This window comes from Rhineura floridana, chromosome 5, assembly GCF_030035675.1.
Source record: "Rhineura floridana isolate rRhiFlo1 chromosome 5, rRhiFlo1.hap2, whole genome shotgun sequence".
Classification (NCBI taxonomy): domain Eukaryota; kingdom Metazoa; phylum Chordata; class Lepidosauria; order Squamata; family Rhineuridae; genus Rhineura; species Rhineura floridana.
The window spans coordinates 13,682,059-13,707,779 of NC_084484.1; the positions used below are offsets into that span (position 1 = coordinate 13,682,059).

Here is a 25,721-nt window from a genome sequence, read left to right on the forward strand (position 1 = left end):
CAGCTTCTTGGGCCTGAGTTTTCCTACCCCTGATCCAGCCTGATGGAAAGTTTGTTTTGTCCTAATGAAGGTATTGCCCAATTGTGGAACAGAAATATTTGAATACATAAAGGAAAAAAATAGGAACAGGGTGTTACAAGCACAGGTAGTAACAAGCAGCTTGTAGAGTATTAATTCAAGTTGTTGAGATACAGTTCTTAGCTACTTTGCAGATTAACAATTGCTATATTTACTGTAAATGCATCTGATATAAGCATATAACTGAAACTTCAAGAAATTAATCAGATTTCTACTAATAAAAACCTGATTATAAAAATGCTTGTCAATTCACCATACCTGAAGCATGGACTCAGACAGCTGGGCTTCATCAATTTCCAATATCATCATTTTTATTTCTTCATAAGGTACCCGAAAGGAACCTAGGAAGATAGCTGAAGAAAAACACATACACACATAAACAATGCTTATCAAACGGGAGCAGATTTAGGCTCCCCCCCCCGCAAACAAAATAGCAAAAGTAATATTGTCCAGCTACAGGACTAGTAGAGAAGTCTACAAAAAGTTACAACACTGCTTGCTCTCTTTTGAAATTTGTGGCACATCAACAGAACAAGATTCAAGAGCTTAAGAAAGAAAAGAGGAGAAATGGAAGCTACAGAATAATGAATTGGGCAGAGAGAGGCACAAAAATTAATTGCAGAAGACTATACACAGACATCAGATGGTCCTGTGTGGTTAAAAATAGCAGATCTGCCAAGGGAAACTGGCAAAATAGTCAGTGAAGGTACAATACAGTGAATAGTGCCCAGTTTCTCTGAGCCAGTACAGTTAAACAAAGAGCATGACAGAGTGAGTGAGTTATACAAGCAAATATTATTTGTCCATATCAAGCAGTTTAGTTGAGAAATGAGTGCGGGGAAATTTTAATTGATGGCCTATGACCAAAGGGTCACACATCAGGGCTCCAGGGTTTAGTGTTGTTCTGGCCTCTTCAGAGGATGGGAAGTTTCCCTGGGAAGATTCTGAGGGGTCCTAATACCAATCTCCCTGGTGAGTCTTGCTCATTGCGTTGGGACACAAGATTGTGCCCAGTTCTGAAATTTCCTCTCATTAGAGCAAGGATCACAACATCACTGTTGTCCTTCTGCTGTCTAGGCAAGACCTTTCTCTTCTCCCAGGCCTTTGGAGGAATTGACTTTGGAGTTGGTTTTAATTGACCTTGGTCTATTAATTATAATATTTTACTATTGTTGTACATCACTTTGGGACCTCTGTTGAAAAGCAGCAGTATATAAATTCTACAAAATAAAATAAATAATAGTAAAATATATGGTGTTCAGGGGTGAGAATGAACTTATAATGTACTCCATAGGTTCACACCAACTTCTCCTTTTTGCATCCTGTTTTCAAGAGGCACTCAAGCTCAGCCATTCAGGAACAGAAGCAGAGGAAGCCTTTTGTGGAAATTAGCTCAGGATGTTATCTAAAGGAGGAGAATGAATCAAGCTGTCTACTGTACAAGTAAAGAGAGACATATTATAGGAGGAAAAATATAGTTGAAAAATGCAGAGAAAGGAGCAAGGTGAGAGAAGGTAACAGAGATACAAGCTCATTAGCTAAATCCTCACTGAAATGACAAGCACTGAATAAAGACAACCTCTGGTTTTAAAAACAAAGAACACAGAATCACCACCCATGTATGAAGACCTACCGATAAATATCTTGGTCTCAAACTCAAAAACTGACTTTGTGGAAAAATATTTCTGTACTTTTGCAGTTTGGATTCATATGTATTAATGCTCTGGTTTTTAGAATAATGAATCCCATGCACACTGTTACATAATTTTAAACTATTGTTGTTATAGCAGGTTACTGTAATCCAGGGGTAACCAACATGGTGTACTCCAGATGTTGCACTACAACTCCCATCATCCCTGACCGCTGATCATGATGGCTAGGGATGATGGCAGTTGGAGTTCAACAACATATGGGAGCAACATGTTGGCTATCCCAACTTTAATACAGCTGCATTTAAAACATAATTCACAAAGCAGTGCTCTGATATCTAGAACACAAACAAATAATTCTTTCAAAAAACCCAGTCAAATACTCCAAAATGTTTTAAATAAAAGCAAAGCATTTACTTACAAAGGTTTTGAGCTACCTTTGGATCCAAAATTTTCAGTTCTTTGATTCGTTTTTTAATACTTCTTTCTTCAAAATGTTCATCTTTTTTTACTGTCAAGGAGTATAATAGTGTTATCAATATACAACAATGTTATGAACATAGCACATTTCATTAAAAAGAAGGCATCTTTTGGTGTGATTTTGAAATTAAATCTGAATAACAATAAACACTATTCAAGGCTAGAAAGCTCCATTTGTTAAATATGAGAAGCGCATATCAAGCTTCTTGTTATTAGATTTTAAAAGGAAACAGTAAGGCCACAACCCTCATCCCCAATAGTTCTTAGCAACGGGTAGAGGCACTCCTACTGAAAGCATGGGCAATTAGAAAGCCACCACTGGCAGTGACTGGCATAAGGCCCCAAAACATCTCCTAAGGGAGTTTTGGATGCCCCAGTTCTCTTGAGATCACCTCAGAGTCACCTCACCACGGAGAGCCCCCACCTCATTCTGAATATGTCCGCCTACCTCAGGATGTGGGCAAAGCCGTTGCACAGCCCGAGAGACAAGACACCGCCATTTCCTCTAGCTGTCTCCAATGCCTCTTTAGTTTACAAGTTCAGAATAACAGATATAATACTTCACTCAAGTTTAACTGTCATTCCTTTTTTTAAAAAATTAAGAACAGAAAGACAGCCATGTTACCTTAGAAGAAAAAAAATCCTCCAAAATCCACAGATGCACAATACCTTGTTTGATTGTTCCTAATAAAGGTAGTACCAAACTGGATTAAAAACTATAGTTTTAATGTTCATAGGGGCAGCCCTTCCATATAGGCAAACTAAACAGTCACCTAGGGTGCCAAGGACGGTACCGAATTTGAGGGGAAAAATACAAATTAAAAAAATAGAAATAAAATAACGAAGATGATATTATTTCAGTTCTATGTGGCACTAATGAGATCACTCTGTCAGCACAAACATTTCTGCTTCCCTGACAGTGATCTCTCCTCTCTCCCCCCCCCCGTGTGCTGTGGGGATGATGGGGGGGGCACAAAAGGAAGAGTGGGAAAGCCATTTTGCATTAGTGGGAATCCTTGCAATAGCTCCTGCTAGCAGAACAGTTAGTTGAATCTGTCATTATTTCAATTCCCATACACATACAGAGAGAATATGAATTATAATAAGGTGGTCCATAAAAGAAAAGTAACAGCCCGTTAACCAGGGATTTTTAAAGGAGGGGCACAAAGGGCAATTTTCTCGGGCTTTACACATGGGGGGGTCCACATGAACATTGGCATTGCGGTGTTACTGCAAACTCTTTTCTTTCAGAATCCCACTAACCTGAGCACCGTAAACCTAATGGGAAAAAATCACAAAACAAATTCTACTGGTGGTAGTGCCCTTTTGTCAAGACAGCATGAGCAAGATGGTTGCAGCCACAGGCAGGGCTACTACTAGCAACCCACCCCAACCACAGTCAGACATTTTTTCAAATTATATTCATTTCTCATATTCCCCCCCCCAAGGAATAGAACGTAACTTACATGATCCTCCTACTCCTCTCCATTTTATCCTCACAACAACCTGTGAGGTAGGATAGGCTGAGAGTCAGAGACTGGCCCAAAGTCACCCAGGGAGCTTCATGACCAAGCAGGGTCTAGAGCCTGAATTTCCACAGTCCAACACTCTAACCACTACACTACACTGACATCACACACACAACAGGCCCGGGGTTCTCAAAGCAGAGCCTCAAGGCACCAGGGTCCTCTAGAGCCTCTGCTCCCTTCATTGTACAGTTATAAATGATAATGGCCACCAATTTTTCTTAACTCTCACTGACAGTTTCTTAGGCCCTCTAACCATTATAATTGGCCACAGAATAAGAAATGAACACTACCAGAAGAGAGAAGAGACACGTTAAAACTGTTGCCTTTCCTTGAGAACAATAATTAGAACTGAGAGAACAGTTCTAGTTGGACTGGACCAGCAGGGAGAAGAGAGAGAATAGTTCTAACTGGACACTATCAACAGGAGAGCTTGTAGATTCCAAGGAGAAGAGAGAAGTGGAGGAGACAGCAAGTGATCAGCTGTACCTGTGCCTCAGTGGAAGAAGGTAGCTACGGTGGGGGAAGAAAGAAAATAAAGGATCTAGGCCAGTGGATGGGGAAGACAAAATGGAAGACCCCAGGAAAGGATGTGCATTTGGGTATGGCTGCTGTATTTTATTTAGAGGTGAAATGACTTGCCTTCTGTGAAATGGAAGTTATGTTGCAGCAGAAGGCTGTGGATTCAAAGGAGTGCCTTTCTGTTTGGGGGCTCATGTGCCTCACCTCAGGTGTTGGGCAAGTTACTTGTCTTTAGACCTTCTGTTAAATGAATGTTTTGTTTGCTGTAGTAAATATTGGAATTGTTCACACTCTCATGCCAGCCACTTTGTGACTGGCCCTGCCCTGCCTATGATATATATACTGTACAATTCAACCACCCACCCAACTTGCAAATGTGTGCCTTTAAGAGAGATGGTTGATTACAACTGAAGAAGTAATGACGTTTGGTGGTGAAAATAAACTCAGTATTCAAAACATTTTTATAGCCCTACAGATTCTTTTAACTTTGCCAGTTTCCGTAACTACTGTGGTATTAGAATAAAAATAAAATAATGAGTTACTCACTGGTTTTTTGACAACAAAATGTAAGTTCCAGCTTGCCTAAAAGATCAACGGTTTCATACTTGCCATCATTTGCCATTATCCAGAAACAGTTTTCATTCATTTCATGTGGTCTAATCTGCAAATATATTAACATAATGTCTGAGTGATATCACATTAGCTAGACAGATAGCATCATAGAAATCATGATTATTAATATAGCAGACAACAATGAAGCAAAGGCAGTATCTGTTCTTGCCAATGGCTTAGAAGTCATTCTGTAAAGAGACTACTCTGTAGTGGCTAATGTCCAAGGAGCAGGTAAGCCAATTTCTGTAGATACAGAAGGCTGACTGACTTAGGTAGATATTCACTAATAGGCAAAAAACCTTGCAGTACCAATAGCCAACAGATATTTCTATCAGACTTTAAAAATCAGGGAAACTGGGCATCTATAGTGAATGCACCAGGGGAGCAGGAGACCTGACCTCCTCTCTGAGACATTGTACTGCCCTACAAATTTGTAAAAATGCAGATACAATTTGGGTTGGTCTTTCACAGCCCAATCCACTTCCTGTGTAGCTTGGAAGAACTTTGCTAACGCTGAGTATATGCTGAGTGGTGGCAATACCTGCCATCTCCAAAGATGGAGAATTACATTTTTGTATGTTGGATGGTGTTCTTCTTACATTGCTTCTTTCCTGTGTTACTACTGTTTCTACAGAGAATCTAACCTAGAAAATTATATTTCTCGCATTATTCATCCTAGAAATCTGTGACATATTTATTTTTATTAATTTCAAAGCCTTTTTATTGGTCAATGTCATATGACAGTGAAGACAGTCTTTTTGTTTCAAACTGGAGGTTATGTTCTATTTCAATTTTGGGTGCATTAACAATTGAATCTGAAACTGCAGTCTGGTGTAAAATCAGTTCATGTAATTTAAGCAATGACTCTAGTTATTGGAAGAAAACAACCTTCTGCCCAAGATGCATGTATTTAGCCACTTAAGGAAAGGTGGGCTTGGTCAATTAAAAACAGAGCACACCTAGAATATATTTTACCTCCCACTGTTTTATCTTGTGCAAACTGAGACAACTCCTTATGTCCATTGGAGACTATTCTGCAGAATAGTCAGTGCCATTATTCCACAACTGTTTTTCAAGATTTTTTTAGTGTAAACTATGCAAAGGTTTGCTGTACTTCACATATTCACAGAAACAGAAGTAAAAAAAATGATTTACTATAGGAAACTTCACTAAAATTGCAAAGTAAATCTTAAAGTGACTATCTGAACTATATAAACTGTCTTAATATTGTTGTCCTGCTAAACAAGATCAGCACAACACATGTCTTATTTCCGTCATTTTGGCTGATTGCAGGTGTTGGCACCACTCATCAGATGCTCAGAGACACATGTTATCAAATTCTTCCAAGCTACACAGGAAATGGATTGGACTGTGAAAGACCAACCCAAACTGTCTTTGCATTTTGACAAATTTGTAGGGCAGTACAATATCTCAGAGGAGGTCAGTCCTGCTCCCCTAGTGCATTCACTAGAGTTGCCCAATTTCCCTGCTTTCTAAAGTTGTTGGCAATAGGTATGTTCTTAAACTGCAAATGTTTCTGCCTATTAGTGAATTCCTCTGCTTTTTCATCCGGGAGGTAAGAAATGGGATCCTGTGCAACTCTGCAGATAATGGATTGATCATTTGCATGCTTATTGAATTCAATGGGATTTACTCACCTGCAATGCTTAGGATAGGTAAAACTGACCATGGGGGATGGGGAGAGGAGGAGGAAAGACAGGGGTAGGGGAGGAGGAAGGGCAGATTGAAGGAGGGGGATTGGAGCAGGTGGGAAGGGGAGGGAAGGTTTGGTCATATGCATCCTTAGTGAGTTCAGTGGGATTTACTCCCGTACAATCATGTTTAGGATAGATAAAACTGACCATGGGGGAGGAGGATAAGAAGGAGGGAGGGAGGGCTAGAGTGGGCAGGGAAGGAGGAAGAAGGGAGGAGGGGAAGAAGGCAGGAGAAAGGGTGACTGGAGGGAGGAGGAGGGGAGGGCAGGTTTGATCATTTGCATGCTTATTCAATGGGATTTACTCCTGTGCAATCATGCTTAAGATGGGGGGGAGGTGGAGGAAAGAGGAGAAGGGAAGGAGAATGAGGGGGAAGTAGAGGCTTGGAAGGGAATGGGGATGGGGAGGGAGGAGGAGGGGATGGCAGGTTTGATCATTGCATGCTATTTGAGTTCAGTGGCATTTACTCCTCTGCAATCATGCTTAGGATAGGTGAAACTGACCTGGGGTAGGAGCAGGGAGAGGAGAGGGAGGGGAGGGGATTGGGTGGGTGGCCACTGAACAGAAGGAAAACCCCTTACTTTTCCAAAAGGAAAACATTGTTAACAATATCATTGTTTTTCAGTGTTTCCCCCATCTTTTTATTCTACAACAGGCACAAGTAGTCTCACACACAAATTTAAACCAAAGCTGTCCCTGGCCACATTCACATCAGACCTTTATTTTACTTTAGACAGTCATGGCTTCCCCCAAAGAATCCTGGGAAGTGTAGTTTGTGAAGGGTGCTAAGAGTTGCTAGGGGAGGCCCTATTCCTCTCACAGAGCTTCAATCAGAGCAGGTGACTCTTAAACCACTCGGGCCATTGGAGCTCTGTGAGGGGAATAGGAATCTCCTAACAATTCGCAGTACCCTTCACAAACTACACTTCCCAGGATTCTTTGGGGGAAGTCATGACTGTCTAAAGTGAAATAAAGGTCCGGTGTGGGTGTGGCCCCGATTAGTCAAGCCGAACACCTGTGAGTCTGGCTTTTAGAACACTGACAGTTGGTTTTTACTGAGCATGTCCACACTTATCATGGACTCCAAAGCTAAATTTCTTAAATTAATTAGAAATCAGCCAGGCATTTTCTTTTAAACTTTCAGACCACAGAAGATGAAGGTCAGAGTATGGGGCAAGGTCAGTAATAGGATTATAGACACTCTGTGAACATGGCTGATTTTTAATTAATTTCAACAAATTATGAGAACTCTGACAGAAAAAAGTCCAAAAGGGCTCTGGATTCCCCCCCCCCTCTTTTTACACTTTCAACTCTTGATTCTCTCTGACTGTTTTGTGTATCGCCATGAAAATTTAGAGGGTTGTTAAGCAAGCATTTCTGAGTTCAGGACTATAGGTTTTGTAAGGTTTTGTTTTGAAATGAGTTTATGGGAAGCATCAGAATGGCATGGGGGTATTTTCAATTTAACATGGTGGAATGCAAAAAAACCATGCTGGCTATAGTATACAACCACTCTCGTGGCTATATAATCAAATGTTTCCAGACAACCAGCAGCAGCAGCAGCAGCAAGAGCAGAATGCACCAGTGCTGCACTGTCCAGTTTAGGCCTCTCCATTTTTGCAAATAATTGTGCTGCTGAACCATCCTCTTTCACTGAGTAAAGTCGCCTGGGTCCCTAGACACCTCCGAGCACGATAAGCCAGAACAACCTAAGTATACCTCACAAGAAGCAGTTAATTTTAACACAAATCCTTGGTCTCTTCAGCATATTTATAAATATCCACATTTCTGTGGCAGTTTACACAACTAATCCCCGACTGAAGGTATGTCCTCTGTGGGTCATTTAGGTTATTAGCATTAGATGCCAAGGTAATGTAAAACATAAAGATTCAAAGGAGCTGCACTTTTGTTGAATATAACAGGAATTAAGCAGCTGATTGCAAGCAAATGACAATCCAGTTTAATGTCCTCCTCCATTAAATAAAAAACAAAAAAGTTAACCCAAAAAACATTAATTGCTACATTAGAGTAGTTACTATATTTCTGTTTCAGCCTAGATGAGACAGGCTTAGAATGTATGCTACAACTATTCACTGAGAGCTGTATAGTATCCATCACTATACTAGCATAATGGCAGACAACAACTGAGCTGTTGGCTTGGGCACATTGGGGCCAGCACTATCTAAGCCATAATAGCATGGAAATCACCACCTTTAATAGATTTGTAAAAGTGTAGCTACATAGCTCTAAACACAAATGGCAATTACCTATTTTTAATGTTGCAAGAAAAGAGGTTCAGGAATACCAGCTGATGTGGTGGCATGCTGGGGAGTAAGGTGAGCATCAATCAATGGGGAAAGGAAACTCATCCCTTTATTGGCAGGCATCACATGGCAGCTATGGCATAGGGCCTGCTGAATCAATGCTATGAAGGCACACACTAGGGTGGACTAGGCACTGCTGGTTGATTGCCTGCACCGTACTGATTGAGCAGCATTCATGGTTCTGCTGCTTCACAACACCCAGTGGAAAGGGAATCCAGTACCTCTTTCTCTCGAAATTCCCAGTACATTACCTCTCTAGATGCTGCTACTTGAATCATAGTTGTTGGGTTATATCCTGGCTAGATTACTGTAATGTGTTGTACATAAGATCACCTTTAAAAACAGCTGAGAAGCTTCAGTTGGTACAGAATGTGGTAGCATGCTAGACCCACTTTTCCCAACTTTGAGGTCCCCAGATGCTATGGGACTACAACTCCCATGAACCCTAGCCAGCAAGGCCAATAGTCAGGAATGATGGGAATTGTAGTCTAGCAACATCTGGGAACCCAAAGGTTGGGAAAGGCTGAGCTAGACGACCCAAGACTATTACAACTATTCTGTAAATTAATATTGGCTACCTATTTGCTTATGGGCCCAAGTTAATGTTTTGACCTTGGCCTTGAAAGCCCTAGTTAGTTAAGATCACATTACCTGAAAGACCAGAATGATGGGACCACTTTACCTGAAACACCATCTGCACTTGTATGTGCCAACCTGAGCCTTACTCAGGGGCCCTGCTCTTTGGCCAGTAAGATAAGACAGGCTAGGCTGATGAGTAGCAATGACAGGGCCTTTTCAGTAATGGCCCCATACTTGTGGAATAAAATCCCCCAGAAGGTATACATGTTCCCTCATTAGTGATTTTGAAAAAGACTCAAGACATTTTTATTTCAATCAACATTTTATGAATTTTATCACCTACTGCATCTATTTTAATGTTTTTTATTTTAAAGGACATAGTTGCCACTTTAAAACTGATCTTATATGTGTTATTATTTTTGTACATCACCTTGTGAGGACATCTGTCCTAAAAGGTGGGGTAAAATTATCTTAATAAATAACTCAATAAAAATAAATAGGTAAATGGCAGTGTCGTAGAATTTATTTCCACTTTTGCATAAGATAATTTCCATTTTTGTTTACCTTTGACCAGTTTAGTCTTTTCATAGTGATCTCAGGTTTAAACTCTTTCTTAGGCTTCAATCCAAAAGGCAACACACGAGGAGGAGGAGAACACTGTGCTCCTGGCAATGTCTGTAGTAGTGGTGGTGGTGGTGGTACACCAAAAGGAGACTTTCCTGAACCATTAGTAAATGAAGATGGTAATGGGGGTGGTGGCGGCGGCGGCGGCGGCAGCATAGCTCCAGTAAACGATGCTGATGATGGTAATAAGTTAGGTGCTGCTTCAGCTAATGGGAGTGGAGCTACCTGTCCTTCCAGAGATGTCCCCGGACAGACACCTATCCCATTAGTTATCAAGCCATTCTGAAAAATAAAATTTTCAAATTTATTAATGCAATCTCTAAACATAATTTAATCAAACATGAAATTAAACTTATTAAACTCAGCCTAACTACAGATCCTCCGTGGCGCAGAGTGGTAATCAGCGGTAATGCAGCCGAAGCTCTGCTCACGGCCGGAGTTCGATTCTAACGGAAGGAGGAAGTCGAATCTCCGGTAAAAGGGGTCGAGGTCCACTCAGCCTTCCATCCATCCGTGGTCGGTAAAATGAGTACCCGGCATATGCTGGGGGGTAAAGAAAGGCCGGGGAAGAAAGCGGTTTTCGCTTTTCGGCAGGGGTCTGGAACGTAACCCGCCGTATGAGTGGGGCCCTACTGTACTCTGTTGTAAATTCGATACAGAATGTAAAAGATGCCTATGCAGACAATCTGACCATTTGAGATTAGATTCTATTATCCATCCAGTAATTACGTGATTACATAGATCATCAAGAACATGCAACTGATGCACTGACTAGCCATTTGCTACCAAGCGCAATACAAAGAACTAGCATTTAGATATAAAAGCCTCTTGCAGATTAGACCCAACATTTGTGCAATACATGTTGCTCATATCTCTTAATTTTCTACCAGCTCAGAAACATAAGAACTTGGAAGCTGTGCTGAATGAGACTATAGGTCCATCTAGTCTAGCATCCTGTTTCCAACAGCAACCAGCAACATGTTCCTAGGAACCTTGCAAACAAGGAACAGTAGCAAGAATCCCCACCCAATCTTCTGTGTCCACCAGCAACTGCTACTCAGAGGTATATTGTCTCCGAATGTGAGGCTCCATTTAGCTATTATGATTAAAAGTCTTCCTACATGAATTTGTCTATCCTTTTATTTAGCATGTGTTTTTAAATTGCTTTTTAAAAATGTGTTTTTAAATTTGTATATTTGTTTTTAATGTTTTCAATTGTAAACCGCCCAGAGAGCTTCAGCTATGGGGCGGTATACAAATGCAATAAATAAATAAATATCCTTTTAAAAATGCAATACTTTTCCAAGGGGAATTTAAAAAATAACAATAAAATATGAGAAAACATGAATATATTACACAAAATGCTACCAATATTAGGATTCTATGTGAAATGCCTAAATTAAATACAGAAGTTTATATTAAAATGACTACTCGTACACAAAATATAAAACTGTGGCTCTTATAAGTGATACTGCAACCTCCTTTGCAAATGAAACCTAATAAAAGGTTGCTATATAAGCTCTTTTGTTACACAAGAAATTGAAAGTATCCAATGGGTTACTTTGAGATATCCATATAAAGTAGGGCACAAGGTACTTCTTCACATTTCTAAGTATTCCTGGTGAGTATACTTACTAAGACCTGGTTCAGACTTCATGATCAAAGAACTAACTATTCCCAATGCATCCCTTTTGTCCCTCCCATTTTCATCCAGCTTTGACAAGAGATTCCATAATTAAATCACTGTTTCCTATAATGTCTGAACCTGGTGGCTTCATATCCTGATGTAGAGGGAACCCTTAAACCACCATTTCCAGGTTCAGACATCATAGAAACCTTCACCCACCTCAGATGTAAAAAGAGAAGGGACAGGAGCTAGCTGCAGAGGAAGGGAAATCCCTTCATCTACAGCCAGAATGGAAACCAAGTCAGCTGACATATGAAGAACAGAAAGACCATTTCACCTCCACCAGCCAGCTTTTTTTTTTTAAAAAACCACTATCCTGGTAAAAAGTTGATAAAACTATGTTCAGGCTGTAACTTTTTTCGTCTTGTTTACAAAACTGATCTCAAGGTATAGTTGCTTAGTAAGAGCAACATAATTTACTTTAAAATTTTAGTCCTAGAACATAAGTATATTCACTTCAACATTCTCTTGAAAGTAATGTGACTAACAGTTTATGAGTTCATTAGCCCGAACAAATGAATACATGCTTACTTGGAAGTAAGTCACAGTGTGTTCAGTAAGACTGACTCCAAAAGAAGTGTAAATAAAATTGCAATTGAAGACTGGGATAATGCGAAATATTTTGCGATCCATGTCACATTAATCTCAAAACAGTGCGTTGTTCTTCCTGTTCTACAAGTTTAGCATGGAATAACACCAGTCAGCAGTTTTGAACCCAGGCCCAAGACCAACATTTTGTCAAATGGTTAAAAAAGTAGTTACCTTTAACAACATAAAGTTTACATTATGTTAACAAAATAATGTTAATATAAAAATGACAACTAAATGTATTTATAAAAAAGTGAAGCCCTTTTATTAATTTTTATTATAATAACCAGTTGTATCATTACGTGCAAACTTGTTTTCCATTATTTTGATTTAAAATAACATTTAAGGAATAAAAGATTCCTTTACCTCATATTTACAAACTCTTCCTTCTGTTTCAAGTGGACTCATTTTTTCTTCTATTTTCTGAAGTTGCGCTTTTGTCTCTTGATGAGCTAAAAATTCATTTTCGAACTAAAACACAAGAATTAAAGTGCTGTATATCATTGTATTCATTCCTTCAAAGCTTAGTATAACTCCCTTGGTGCTTAACTGTTTCACATGTTATATCGTCCACATACACTTAAGCTACAGTCCTATGCATATTTACCTGGGAGTAAGTCCTACTCTACTCAGTAGGACTCAGTTCTAAGCAGACGTGCACAGGGTGCACTATTGAACAGGTAAAAATTAAGCTACAAGAAGATCTGAGCAATGATAGCATGACACCACAGGAAAAGTGATAGGCTGAAATATTAATAGGCAATTTTCACAAAAATATACATATGACTGTGCAGCAATGTTAGGTGAGGAAAATGTTGACCCTCCCCCTCAAAAAACTGTTTTTCCAATCAAAATCTTTCCAGCTGCCATTAGCTCCATTGGGGAAATAAGGACAAGCAAAATCTGTCTATTTCCCCAGTAGGGTGAATTTATTTATTATATACTGGTTAATTATCAAAACCTCCAAGCACTTTACATAAAATATACATTAAAATTACCAATTAAATCAGATTTTAAAAATGAGCCTAAAATATTTCAAATAAAGTCAGCATTTTCAAAAATGTACATTATAAAATAAAATTACACATTAAAACACGTGTAACATTAAAATATTTAAGGCGATCTTGAATAAAAAAAGTTTTAGCAGGTGCCAAACACAGTGAAGAAAAGGCGTCTCGATAATACCAATGGGCAGGAGTTCCAGAGTAAAGATGCTGCCCATTGATGAACTGACTCCCTGCAACTGTGGAACAAGTACTATGTAACGGAGCTGGGAGGGGATTTTGATCAGGAAAATGACATGGTGGGGAAAGTTTAAATTACCATTGCACCATTCCAATTCAGGAATCACTTGGTTGCTTTTTAAAAGTTAAGGCTAAGATATTGGGATCAAATCACAGATCTTGTACATCATGTCTGCTTTATCTCTTAAAAAGCAGATTGTTCAAGTCCCAGAAGAGATTGGAAGTCATGTATACATTAGAAGTTACACATTTGTAAACAGAACAGCTCTGAAATTACTAACCTTTTTTGAGAATTCTGAAGCTCTCTCTTCAAGTCCTTCTATTTTCTTTTGCTCAATACAAATATCTAATAAAAAACCCCGGGGGGGGGGGACAGTTAAGTCTTTTGAAAAGTTTTCAGTGCCTGCTAAGACTGTCCCTAGGCAGACCTCTATTTGGCTCACATTCCACCCACAGCATTGCTGTTTCAGAGCAATCAATAGATGCTTATGGAAGAATGCCCATCAGTGACTCAGTTTCCCAATATTACTTCTCTTCTTTTGCAGAATAAGACATGTCAACACATAGCCACCTCTGAAGTCAAGGCAGGTGGAGGGTGCAGTTGCTACCAGAAACCAACAACAACCCTATGGAAAACAGAGTATATAGTGGGACAATATTTGTGACCCATTATTCCACTCTGCAGCTCTGCTTTCTAAGATTTTTTTTAAAAACAAAATGAGTATAGTTTTTTTGGGGAGGGGGATTAATCACTCGTGTTTGACTAACTATGAGTGATTAATCCCCGCCTCCAAAAAAAATGCAGCTGTAATGCAGAATTTTTCATCAAGCAGACCAAAGGTAGTAAAGCCCTTCGCAGTCATCAGCATTACCTACCAATTTATTATAATCATTGAACTGTGTTAACATGCACATAAAAAAAAAACCACTGGCCAATTCTGTAGAGGCAAATACAATCTTCTTGTCTTTTTTCATGCAAGTTCAATTTAATACCAAGGAATATTTGGTGTTACTAATATAAGCAGTTGCCACTAGGATAAAAGATACATCATTTTATATCAGTCAGTACAACTGGCTAAGTTGATCTCTGATATTCTTTTAACTACAGGTGGGCCTCGCTTATACGGCAGGTTCTGTTCCGGACTGCCGCCGTAAAGCGGAAATCGCCGTAAAGCGGAACCCATTGAGAATAATGGGCACGTCGCAAGAAAATGCTGCAAAATGCTGCAAAAGCGCAAAACTGGCTTTAAAGTGGGGAATTGAAAGCCGCCACATCAGCGGAACGCCAGAAAGCGAAGCGCCGGAAAGCGAAGCGCCGGTAAGCAGGGCCCTACTGTACTTGCATCAGGAACATTTAATTATATGATTATTTCCCTGCATATCTTCCATCAACAGTTATCAGGACCTTCTCAATCCCTATGTTGTTGTTGTTATGTGCCTTTAAGTTGATTACAACTTATGGCGACCCTATGAATCAGTGACCTCCAAGAGCCACTCTGTGCAGATCTTGTTCATGTCTGTGGCTTAGGGTTGCCAGGTCCATGGCCTGAGACTGATCCTGTATCTTTAGGAGAAGAGAAGGTCAGCCAAGTGCAGGTGTTCTTGCAACTCTGTAATGGGAAAAACCACAAGGTGGAATTCTCCCTTCCCCCCTCCACAACTTTTAAAGATACAGGAGACCTCTTGGAGGCCAGGCCTGGCAACCAAGAGGTCTTCTGTATCTTTAAACGTTGTGCTTTCCTCTTTCAAAGCATTACTGGTTTCTGCTAGTAGTATGGTATCATCTGCATATCTTAAACTGATATTTCTCCCTCCAGTTTTCACACCTCCTTTTCACACCTCTTAATCCCTATAGATGTTGCCATTTACAAATTACTCAACAGGTTCTTTGTGCAGGGGTAGATCAGGATGACTTTCAGGATATAGTAGCCAAGAAACTTTATTATGAACATGAAAAAATCATCCCAAATCAACAAAAGACATTTCATACTTCCTTTTTTTAGGTATACTCCCAACCTGTTCTATGTGCGTTCTTGATAATGTAATTTGCAAATGTGAAAAGTGCTTATGTATCACATTGGATTAGAGAATCGGGATTCACTGTTTAAACACACAATGGTGCACACCAGTTTGGTGCCGTGCAATTGTATAACAGCACCTAGTGTTCAACAGCCGGAAAAGGTAGTACACATATTTTATGAGCAATTTCTTTGGAAAATCAGATTGCCACCTAATCTTTTCAAACATGCTTTTTTGTATGAAGCAGTAATATAAAAAACCTACCCAATAAATGACTGAAGTCTACATCCAGTCTTTTACGATAGCTAAAATCTGGATCTACTCCACTTCGATGTAAGACTATCTGTGAAATGCATTCTTCAATTAACTTGAAATATAGTGGTCTATATAGGTGCAAGGGGAAAAAATACATATTATAGAATAGCTCTATGAACAAATAAGCCGCAAATCTTTCATTTTGCATGTTACCAATGAGAAGTAAAGATTTTGCACGACAGTTTAATGTGAGAAAAATTAAAACAACTTCCTAATTTCAGAAAAGAGCACTCTTGAAGGCTGAAGGCCTGATAGGACATTACTTCCTATGACCCTGACATTATACTGCCTCATGTAGCGATGTATGGCAAAGCTAAGCAGGTTTGATTTTAACCATCAACATCTGATTAAGACTGTACTCTGGTTAGTGATAGTTGCAACACTGATTAAACACTTGACTATTGTTAAAGCAGGGAAAGGAATTTATGCTTGAGAAAAAAATGGGAATTTGCAATCCCATTGCCCATTTCTGATGCTTGAATTATGGTTAACAGGTAGACTGATTTTCAGCTACAATAATGCTTTCTTTCACATTCAAATTGCTTGGTAGTGAAAACAAAGTATTCTGGCTTTTCCTTGTTTTCTTTTAATTTTGCAGCAGAAAAACCTACCCGAGGATGGAGTTGAAGACAAGGGATCTTGCCTGATTCACTACATAAACTAGGCCTCAAAAGCACAATAGTAATGTTCAAATAAAAACATGTTCTGATCAGTTTTTTACATTGTCATCCAGCTTACAATTATACTAAGGAGAGGAGGGGAGAAAAACGTCCAGATGAAACCTAAAATATTTTTGAGTATAAAAGCATCTCAAAAAAGAAAATGCCAGTAAAAGAGAAAATATATGGAAGAAATACAGAAATAACGTGTTAGTGAATTGTAACACTGAGTAGTAACTGGAAAATCAGAACTAATTTGAAGCAAGATTTTATACCCCTACACTGCAAGTTTGAGTTGGTTTTAAACTGTCACAAGCTCCCGCTTGCAAATAAGTGCTTAAAAAACTTGTGTTAACCAACAAAACTCCAGAGAAGGGGACTTACGAGAAATAAGTCTTCTCTTTCATGACTAGAAAATTCAAACTATAAAAAATAATGGAAGGGAGCAAAGTTCTCTCATAAGTCACCAGAAGTATTCTGTTGCTCACATGGGTAATCATGTGAACAGTTGTTTACAAGATAGTTCATATGTTGCAGCAAGCTAATTCTTTTTTATTTATTATTTGATTTATATCCCGCCCTTCCCTCCAGCAGGAGCCTAGGGCAGCACTCTTGAATTCTGAGACGTGTTGGAACCAGACTACATTTTCTGGGCAAGTATGTGGTCTATTTTGACCTTGATGCTCTAGTCTCCAAGGTTCCCTTCCTCCTCCTATAAAACTGTCACTTGCATCAGTTCACAAATTATTCCCTCTTTACAGGGGGGAAAAATCAGTTGGGGATAAGTTCTACGTAGTAAACATTATACAATCTTTTCTAATAAATATCAAGATGGGAGCTGATGCAAGTTTTCCTTACCTTATATAATAGTCATTTCGTATCAGCAAGAGATGCTGAAGTATAGAAAGAAAATAGCCTTCCGCATTTGTGTCCTTAACAGTGTTCCACACCACATTGTAAACTTCATTTGGTTCAGTAATCCAGTCAAGGATAAAACAGCTAATTTGCATTTTGGTCATACAACTACTTTAATCTTTTCAAAGCAGAAGTTTGGTTTTTTAATTATAATTTCAATATTTAAATAATGTAGTGTGAAATGTCTAAATTAGTCTAAACTGCCTCATGTGTTTGGCTCCCAAACTGCCTTTTCCCATACTATTGGAACAATTCACTATTGGAACAATTCACTATTGGAACAATTCACTATTGGAACAGGCAAAAAATCTTGGGGTTTAAGAACGTACCTATAGCCCACAGATATTTCTATCAAACTTTAAAAAACAGGGAAATTGGACAGTCATAGTAAATGCACCAGGGGAGCAGAGGACCTGACCTCCTCTCTGAGATATTGTACTGCCCTACAAATTGGTCAAAATGCAAACACAATTTGGGTTGGTCTTTCACAGTCCAATCCACTTCCTGTGTAGCTTGGAAGATTAGAAATATCTGTGGGATATAGGTACATGCTTAAACCACAAGGTTTTTGCCTATTGGTGAATTTCACTGCTTTTTAATCCAGGAGGTAAGAAATGGGATCCTGTGCAAGCTTGCTGAGAATGGATTAATTTGCATGCTTATTGAGTTCAGTGGGATTTACTCCACTGCAATCATGCTTAGGATAGCTGTAAATGACCACAGGGGATGGGGGAGGAGGAGGGAGGGGAGGAAGGGCGGAGGGCAGGAGGGGGATGGAAGTAGGAAGGAGGGGCAGGAGGGCAGAAGGACAGGTTTGATCATTTGCATGTTTATTGAGTTCAGTGGGATTTACTCCCGTGCAATCATGCTTAGGATAGGTAAAACTGACCAGGAGGGAGGGAGGAATGGCTGGAGTGGGCAGGGAAGGAGGAAGAAGGAAGAGGGGAGGAAGGAGGAAGGGAGAGGAGAGGGGAAAGCCAGGTCTGATCATTTGCATGCTTATTGAGTTCAATGGGATTTACTCCTGTGCAATTATGATTAAGACAGGTAAAACTGACCATGGGGAAGAGGAGGAGGAGGGGACAGGGAAGGAGGGAAGGGGGAGGGGATTGGAAGGGGAGGGAACGGGCAAGAGGGAGGGGATAGGAAGGAGGAGAAGGAAGGATGGGTTTGCTCAGTTGCATACTTTTCAGTGGGATTTATTTCTGTGCAATCATGCTTATAAATGAAATGGACTGCTTTTAGTTGACTCCGAAGTATGGCGACCCTATGAATAGGGTTTTCATGGTAAACTGTATTCAGAGGTGGTTTACCATTGCCTTTCTCTGAGGTTGAGAGGCAGTGACTGGCCCAAGATCACCCAGTGAGATTCATGGCTGTGTGGGGATTCAAACCCTGGTCTCCCAGGTCGTAGTCCAACACTGACATGGGGGAGGGGCAGGGAGGGTAGGACGAGGGGGAGGGAAGGAGATTGGGTGGGTGAGCACTGGGCAGAGGGGAAGCCCCTTTCCTTTCCAAAAGAAAAAAATTGTGAACAGTATCATTGCTTTTCAGCATTTCCCTCACCTTTTTATTCTACAGCAGGCACACGTAGCCTAAACTTAAACCAAAGCTGTCCCAGATCACATCCACACCAGGCCTTTATTTCACTTTGGACAGTCATGGCTTCTCTCAAAGAATCTTGGGAAGTGTAGTTAGTGAAAGGTACTAAGAGTTGCTAGGAGATGCCCTGTTCCCCTCACAGACCTTCAGTCAGAGCAGCTGACTGTTAAACCAGTCTGGCCAGTGGAGCTCTGTCAGGGGAATAGGAGTCTCCTCTCAGCACCCTTGACAAACTACACTTCCCAGGATTCTGAGGAAAGGCATGACTGTCTGACGTGAAATCAAAGTCTGGTGTGGGTGTGGCCCCGATTAGGCAAGCCAAGCAGCTGGGAGTCTGGCTTTTAGAACACTGACAGTTGGTTCTTACTGAGCATGCGTGACATTATCATTCAGTTCAATTAAAAATTTCTTAAATTAATTGAAACTCAGCCAGGCATTTTTTCAACTTTTCAACTGCAGAAGATGAAGGTCAGTGTATGGGGCAAGGTCTGTAACAGGATTACGGGTACTCTGTGAACATGGTTGATTTTCAATGAATTTCAACAGATTATGAGAACTCAGAGAAAAAAATCCAAAAGGGCTCTGGCATTTTTTCCTCTCTCTTTAGACTTTGAACTCTCAGTTCTCTCTGACTGTTTTGTTTATCACCATATAAATTGACAGGGTTGTTAACCAAGTGTTTCTGGGTTCAGGAGTATAAGTTTTGTAACTTCAAATAAGCATATGGAAGCATCTGAATGGGAAGGGAGTTATTTTCAATGTTACATTGCGGAATGTGAAAAATCCACGCTGGCTAGAGTATACAGCCACTCTCGTGGCTGTATAATATGCAGACCCTCATTTTCCACATCAGCACTTCCAACTTTCATAAAAAGGGCATCACCACTGGAATACTTGTTGCTAATCCCTCATCTGCATTTTTCAAAAGGATATTCTAACTCCAATCTGATATCTTCTAAACGATGGGAAAATTCAATCAGGTCTTCTTCTTTATGCTCACAGAACACTTTCAGTTGAATATCCAAAGAATCATTCTTTATGCATTTCAATTGCTACAATAGGGAAAAAAACAATAGTGCTTAATGACTGCACAGTAATATAAGCTATTTTGAACAGAATCCAATTTTTAACATAGCAAGGTACTGCGGAAAATCTACATTAACTTATTCAAATACACAAAATTTATATTTTCAAGCCAACTGTGAACACATTACACAAAGGAAAGCTGGTAGTAGAGATGTTTGTTATTCCATTTTTAATCTACACATTTGGGGATAGATTTTTATATGCAATCTTTCTTTCTCTGTCTTAATAAATTATACTAGGAGGGATTTTGTACAACTTTTCCGCAACCAAAATAAATCTAATTTAAATATTAATTCTCACACGCAATGACACACACAAACTCTCACTCTAAGAGCACTTACTGGCAATTGCTCTTTCAATCCACAGCGCATAAATTCATTTCTTATATGGAGCCTGAAGTCCAAATCATCAGGAGATGTAACTAGTGCATTGATGAGCTGCATACAGGCTACCTGCAAGAGACACAACGTTTCAGGACAAAGCAGACCCAACTATGGTGTACTGCTTGAGCTTAGCTTAGAGCTAATAACTTGATATTTTATTGATGCAAGTGCAGAAGTATCAAATTACCATGACATACATCCCAGCGTACTGAGAATATCAACATCATTTTAGATGACAACTGCGTGAACATTTTTGCCATTAAACTATATGGTGCACAACCAACACATTAGAAATGTATGCAAACTTGAACCAATGACCTATCAGTTCAAATAACAAATGATAAATACAATCTAATTTTTGCCCAAATCCAAAATATTTAAACTACACAAAATATGTATGGAAGTTCCTAATAAATTTCACAAATCACACTAAACTGTAATTTAGCATAATACACAGAAGAAGAAACAAAGTCATAATACTCCCTCCTTTCCACCTCCACTCCCCGCATGGCCACAAGAAGTTTGGAAGTTTTCATTAAAGATTTCATTTGATTTTGGTTAACTACAAGTTGCTGTTTCATTCAGATCTACAGCTGTGGCCAATGTTCACTACTGTCAGTTTGAACAAGGAAGCTTCAGAGATCAGAACTGATTGTTTTAAACTAATCATACTTAGTTAAGCATGGTTTTATTGTTCTGGCTGACAAAGAAACCTTATTTAGCTGAAAGCCGAAGCAAAAGCTTGTCAGCCATGCAAGAAAAGGGGGAACATACAAGTCTGAGGCTTGCTGCAGCTTGCTCATGCACATTATGGAAAGCTGTGCAAATGCAACTAATGCAATAATAAATCCTGAAGATGCCTCTTTTTTAAAAAAAGTTTAAATCATAAGGCATTGACATTTCCCTGCTCCTGTATTTCCTCCAAATCCTGGAGTTAAAGGCAGCAACCCTGGAATGTCATAGAATATTTAGCTTGTCCAGGGCATCAAAGAAAAGGAAGCAGAATGTTTTGGCTATATATTTGGGAGTTTTAGGTCCAGTCAAGTCGTGACAGTCTTGGGCCAAGGTTTCTGGAAAAACTAGAAAAAGCAGATGGTAGAGTCAGAGTGTGCACAGCCAGGGAAAACATCTGGAGTGTCATAGAGTAGATTCCTAGAGAGTACTTTGGAAGAGCCTTCTGATGTACAACATATGAACAGCCTTGGAAGACATGATATATTAGGCTGGAAATATGTTATTTGGAAGTGTGGACAATTCATTTCTCCTTTGACAGTTTGCCTCTCTATTTATTTATAACCCACCCTTCAATGAAGAGCACAAGGGCAAAGCCCATTATTTTACTATTATTATTTATTGCATGTTGGTAATTTTATAAAAGAAAAATGTCTAGAGTGACTTAACAAAATAAAATACAAACCAGCAAAATCAATTAGAAGCCAATTTTTTTAAAAAAACAAAGTATGAAATGCCTAAATTGGTCATCCAACAATACAGTAAGGATGAGACCTACCCCACCCCACATAAAGTGGATCACCAGAGCAGAGGCTAACTTAGTCTGGGTAAACAGTCTTAGCTTGGTGCCTAAAAACTAATAATGATGGCACCAGGTATGTTTCCCTGGGGAGAGCATTTCACAAATGGAGGGGCAACCACTGAAAAAGCCTGTTCTCATATAGCTACCCTCCACACCTCCCTCAGAAGAGGCACATAGAAAAGGGCCTCCAATGAAGACCACAGGGTCTGGGCTCGTTCATATGGGGAGAGACAGTCCTCAACGTATTGGGATCCTGAGCTGCATAAATCTTTATAGGTCAAAACAACACACTGAACTGAGTCAGTAAACTAATTGTTAGTGCAGAAGGACCAGAATCAGTGTAATGTGTTGAGACCTTCTCATCTAACTCACTGATCTGGTTGATGAATTCAGCACCAACTGTCTAAACTTTCCAAATTGTCTTCAAAGGCACTCCCACTTATAATGCATTACAGTAATTTAAGCTAAAGATTACCAACACATACGCATGGTGATAGATCATTCCTGTCCAGACAGGGTTTGACAATCTGCTGCAGGGTCAAGTTCAAGATGTTGGTACTACCCTATACATTTCAGGACCAGGTTACTTAAGAGACCACCTTGTATCTTATATTCTCAATAACTCATTGCAGTTTGTGGGACAGCTTCTTCTGCAAGTTCCAAAGATATCAGAAGCCCATTCCACGGTAACTTAGAGCAGGAATTTCAATGTGGCTGCATTCCTGTTCTAATACGACAGGTGCCCACTATCTCCACTTTCCAGAAACAATAGAAAATATTTTTCTTCCGGTGGGCTTTTCCAGCTGGATGAATGGGTATCTGTCATGGAAGTCTCCTTGTATTTCTTTTAATATATATCCTCCATTGTTTGCTGTGTTGAACTGTTTTTAAGGCTGTTTTTATTGTGTCTTGTACATCGCCTTGAGATGTGTGTGGAAGGCGATAAATGAGTAAGTAAGTTGCAGTTAGGCTACCAGCCAAAGCTTCAATAACCAGCAAAACAATCTAAACCATTAAAAACCTTAAATTAGAATTAAACTACACACTTTATTTATTTATTTATTAAATTTATATCCCGCCCTTCCTTTCAGAAGGAGCCCAGGGCAGCAACCAAAACAACAAAAATGCTTCAGACTTTAAAATATATTAAAATATATACTATTAATATATATGTATTAAAAACAAAACATCTTTAAAAATATATTAAAACAAAACATAGAATCATAGAATAGTAGAGTTGGAAGGGGCCTATAAAGCCGAGTCCAACCCACTGCTTAATGCAGGAATCCAACTGAAAGCATAGCCGACAGGAATGCCTCCAGTATTGGAGAGCACACCACCTCCCTAAGTAATTGGTTCTAATGTTGTACAGCTCTAACATTTAGGGAGTTTTTCCCGATGTTCAGTCAAAATCTGGTTCCTGTAACTTGAGCCCATTATCCCATGTGCTGCACTCTGGGAAGATCGAGAAGAGATCCTGGCCCTCCCCTGTGTGACAGCTTTTCAAGTACTCAAAGACTGCTATCATATCTTCCCTCAGTCTTCTCTTGCCAAGGCTAAACATGCCCAGTTCTTTCAGTCTCTCCTCACAAGGCTTTGTTTCCATTCGCCTGATCATCCTTGTTGCCTTCCTCTGAACCCATTTCAGTTTGTCTGCATCTTTCATCTTACACAAAAAAAGTTTTAAAAACATCTTACATATCAATTCCAAATATAAACATTAAAACATTCACTAAATATGGCAGGAGGGAAACAATATCAGCGAAACACTCCCATAGGGCCCAGGCAAAGAGATGCAACTTAACCTCCCAACAGAAGGCATATAGCTATGGTGCTCAACACACTTCAGAGTCCTTCTGGATGTTGTGTAGGATTCAGGCTCATAGAAAGACCGACAATCCCTGTGGCTATGGAGACAATAGGGAATTAATTGCTTCCACAACCCTCAGTCTGGAACATGGAAGAAGCACTGCATTTGTCTATTGGTTGAAGAAGCAAAGAGATCAACTAGTGGGCTGCATTCAGTTTTCTGGATGGGCCAGCTTCATTGCTTGGTCCAACATCCATTCACCCAGATGTGTATCCTGGTATTCACCATCTGTTCAGTTTTTCCTTGATCTACTGAGCCATGATACAACCCAGTAGGTTTTTGTCCATGAGAGCAGGCTTGTGAAGGGATTTGGACCTTGCTCCGCCTTGATTATTTACATGAACTTTGGGTGTAGTGTAGTTGATGGGAATCAAGAGATAAGCTAAATGAAAGATGTGCAAAGCTCTCAGGTTGGGTGAACAGTATATAATTCCAGCCAGCAGGCTTGTCTGACACTAGTTACCTTGAATCATCCAACCCTGACAATGACATCTTTGTCATTAGAGGCTCAAGTGATCTTGGTGGCTAGAAGTGCCTTTTATCTGCGTTGTCTGATACACCAGCTACGGCCATATTTGTGGCTGCCCTTGAACCTGCTCCAGAAGTTCTAGGCGGTGTAGAATGCAGTGGCAAGTTTGTGGATCTCTGTTAAAACATCTACACTGGCTGCCCACATGCTATAGGGCCAGGTTCAAGGTTCTCGTGTTAAAGACCTGAACAACTTGGGTTCAAGATATATTACTTCTGAAGTTTTTTATGTTGTTGTACACCACGCTGATGTTTTGTGAGAAGACTGTAACTAAATACTTTTATAAATAAATAGATTTTTTAAAATGTGGCCTCCAGGCATGGAGGCTTGTGTTGGTAGTCAGAATGATTCTGGTAGGATCTTTTGATAGGAACTTCCTTGGTGAAATTTTCAGAATTATTGTTTGATGTGCAGTCAGAAAAATCAGGAGATTATGCTCATGAGCAATTTCTTTCAAAAAACCTGTCAGATGCTTTGAAACAAATTTTCTAGTAGGTGATGGTGGGTCCATTGAAGAGTCCTGGAGTGGAATTTGGACCCCAAAATGACATATGTCATCATGCCTAGGAAAAATGTCAAGAGATCTGTTAAACTAGTCCTAATAAGAGGTGCTGTTGCTTTGCAAATCTTGAGGATCTTGTCGTGGGAGAGGGATAGTGTGCTTTGTGATGTGTTGATGATTTGCACTAAGCTGGACTATTCTGCAAGTTGGTTGTAGATGGCTTTTGACAGAATTGATCAGTAAGCCGTGCTGCTCCATGCATAAGGGAGTGATCTATCAGTCCCTAACTACTGTGGAAAGGGAAAGTGACCAATGAGGATGTTGTCTGGATAAGGATACCGATTAATTTCTTTCTTGGTGGAGATGCACCAAAATGGTCACCATCAACTTTGTGACTACTAGAGGTGGGTCCCTATTGGAAGTGCTAGTTTCCACAAACAAAGTGGAGATCTGCAACAGTCTAGAAAAATGGGAATGTGCAGGTATGTTTATGTTAGATCCAGCAAAGCTATCTGGTCCGGTTCCTGAATGGCCTCCCTGATCATCTGTATAGTTTCCGCACAGAACCTGTGATATTTTACAAACTCATTCAGATACTTGAAGTAGATTATGTCCCATTAATCCATCTTGTTGGGAACGACAAACAAGATCGAGCAGATATTGTAAAATCTCTCTCCCA

General features: G+C 39.7%; 1 protein-coding gene across 2 annotated transcripts in view; it reads right to left on the reverse strand.

The window, feature by feature from the left end:
• DIAPH3 (diaphanous related formin 3) overlaps positions 1–25,721 on the reverse strand; it is a 208,530-nt gene that overhangs the window by 139,156 nt on the left and 43,653 nt on the right. For both annotated transcript variants that reach the window (XM_061629956.1, XM_061629957.1), the window contains exons 10-19: positions 20,566–20,676; positions 20,072–20,190; positions 17,480–17,596; positions 15,912–16,030; positions 13,910–13,974; positions 12,751–12,855; positions 10,050–10,391; positions 4,802–4,916; positions 2,149–2,238; positions 337–431 (exon numbers count right to left, since the gene is read on the reverse strand). In XM_061629956.1, coding sequence (XP_061485940.1) covers positions 337–431; positions 2,149–2,238; positions 4,802–4,916; positions 10,050–10,391; positions 12,751–12,855; positions 13,910–13,974; positions 15,912–16,030; positions 17,480–17,596; positions 20,072–20,190; positions 20,566–20,676 — 1,278 coding nt within the window. The remainder of the gene's footprint in view (positions 1–336; positions 432–2,148; positions 2,239–4,801; positions 4,917–10,049; positions 10,392–12,750; positions 12,856–13,909; positions 13,975–15,911; positions 16,031–17,479; positions 17,597–20,071; positions 20,191–20,565; positions 20,677–25,721) is intronic.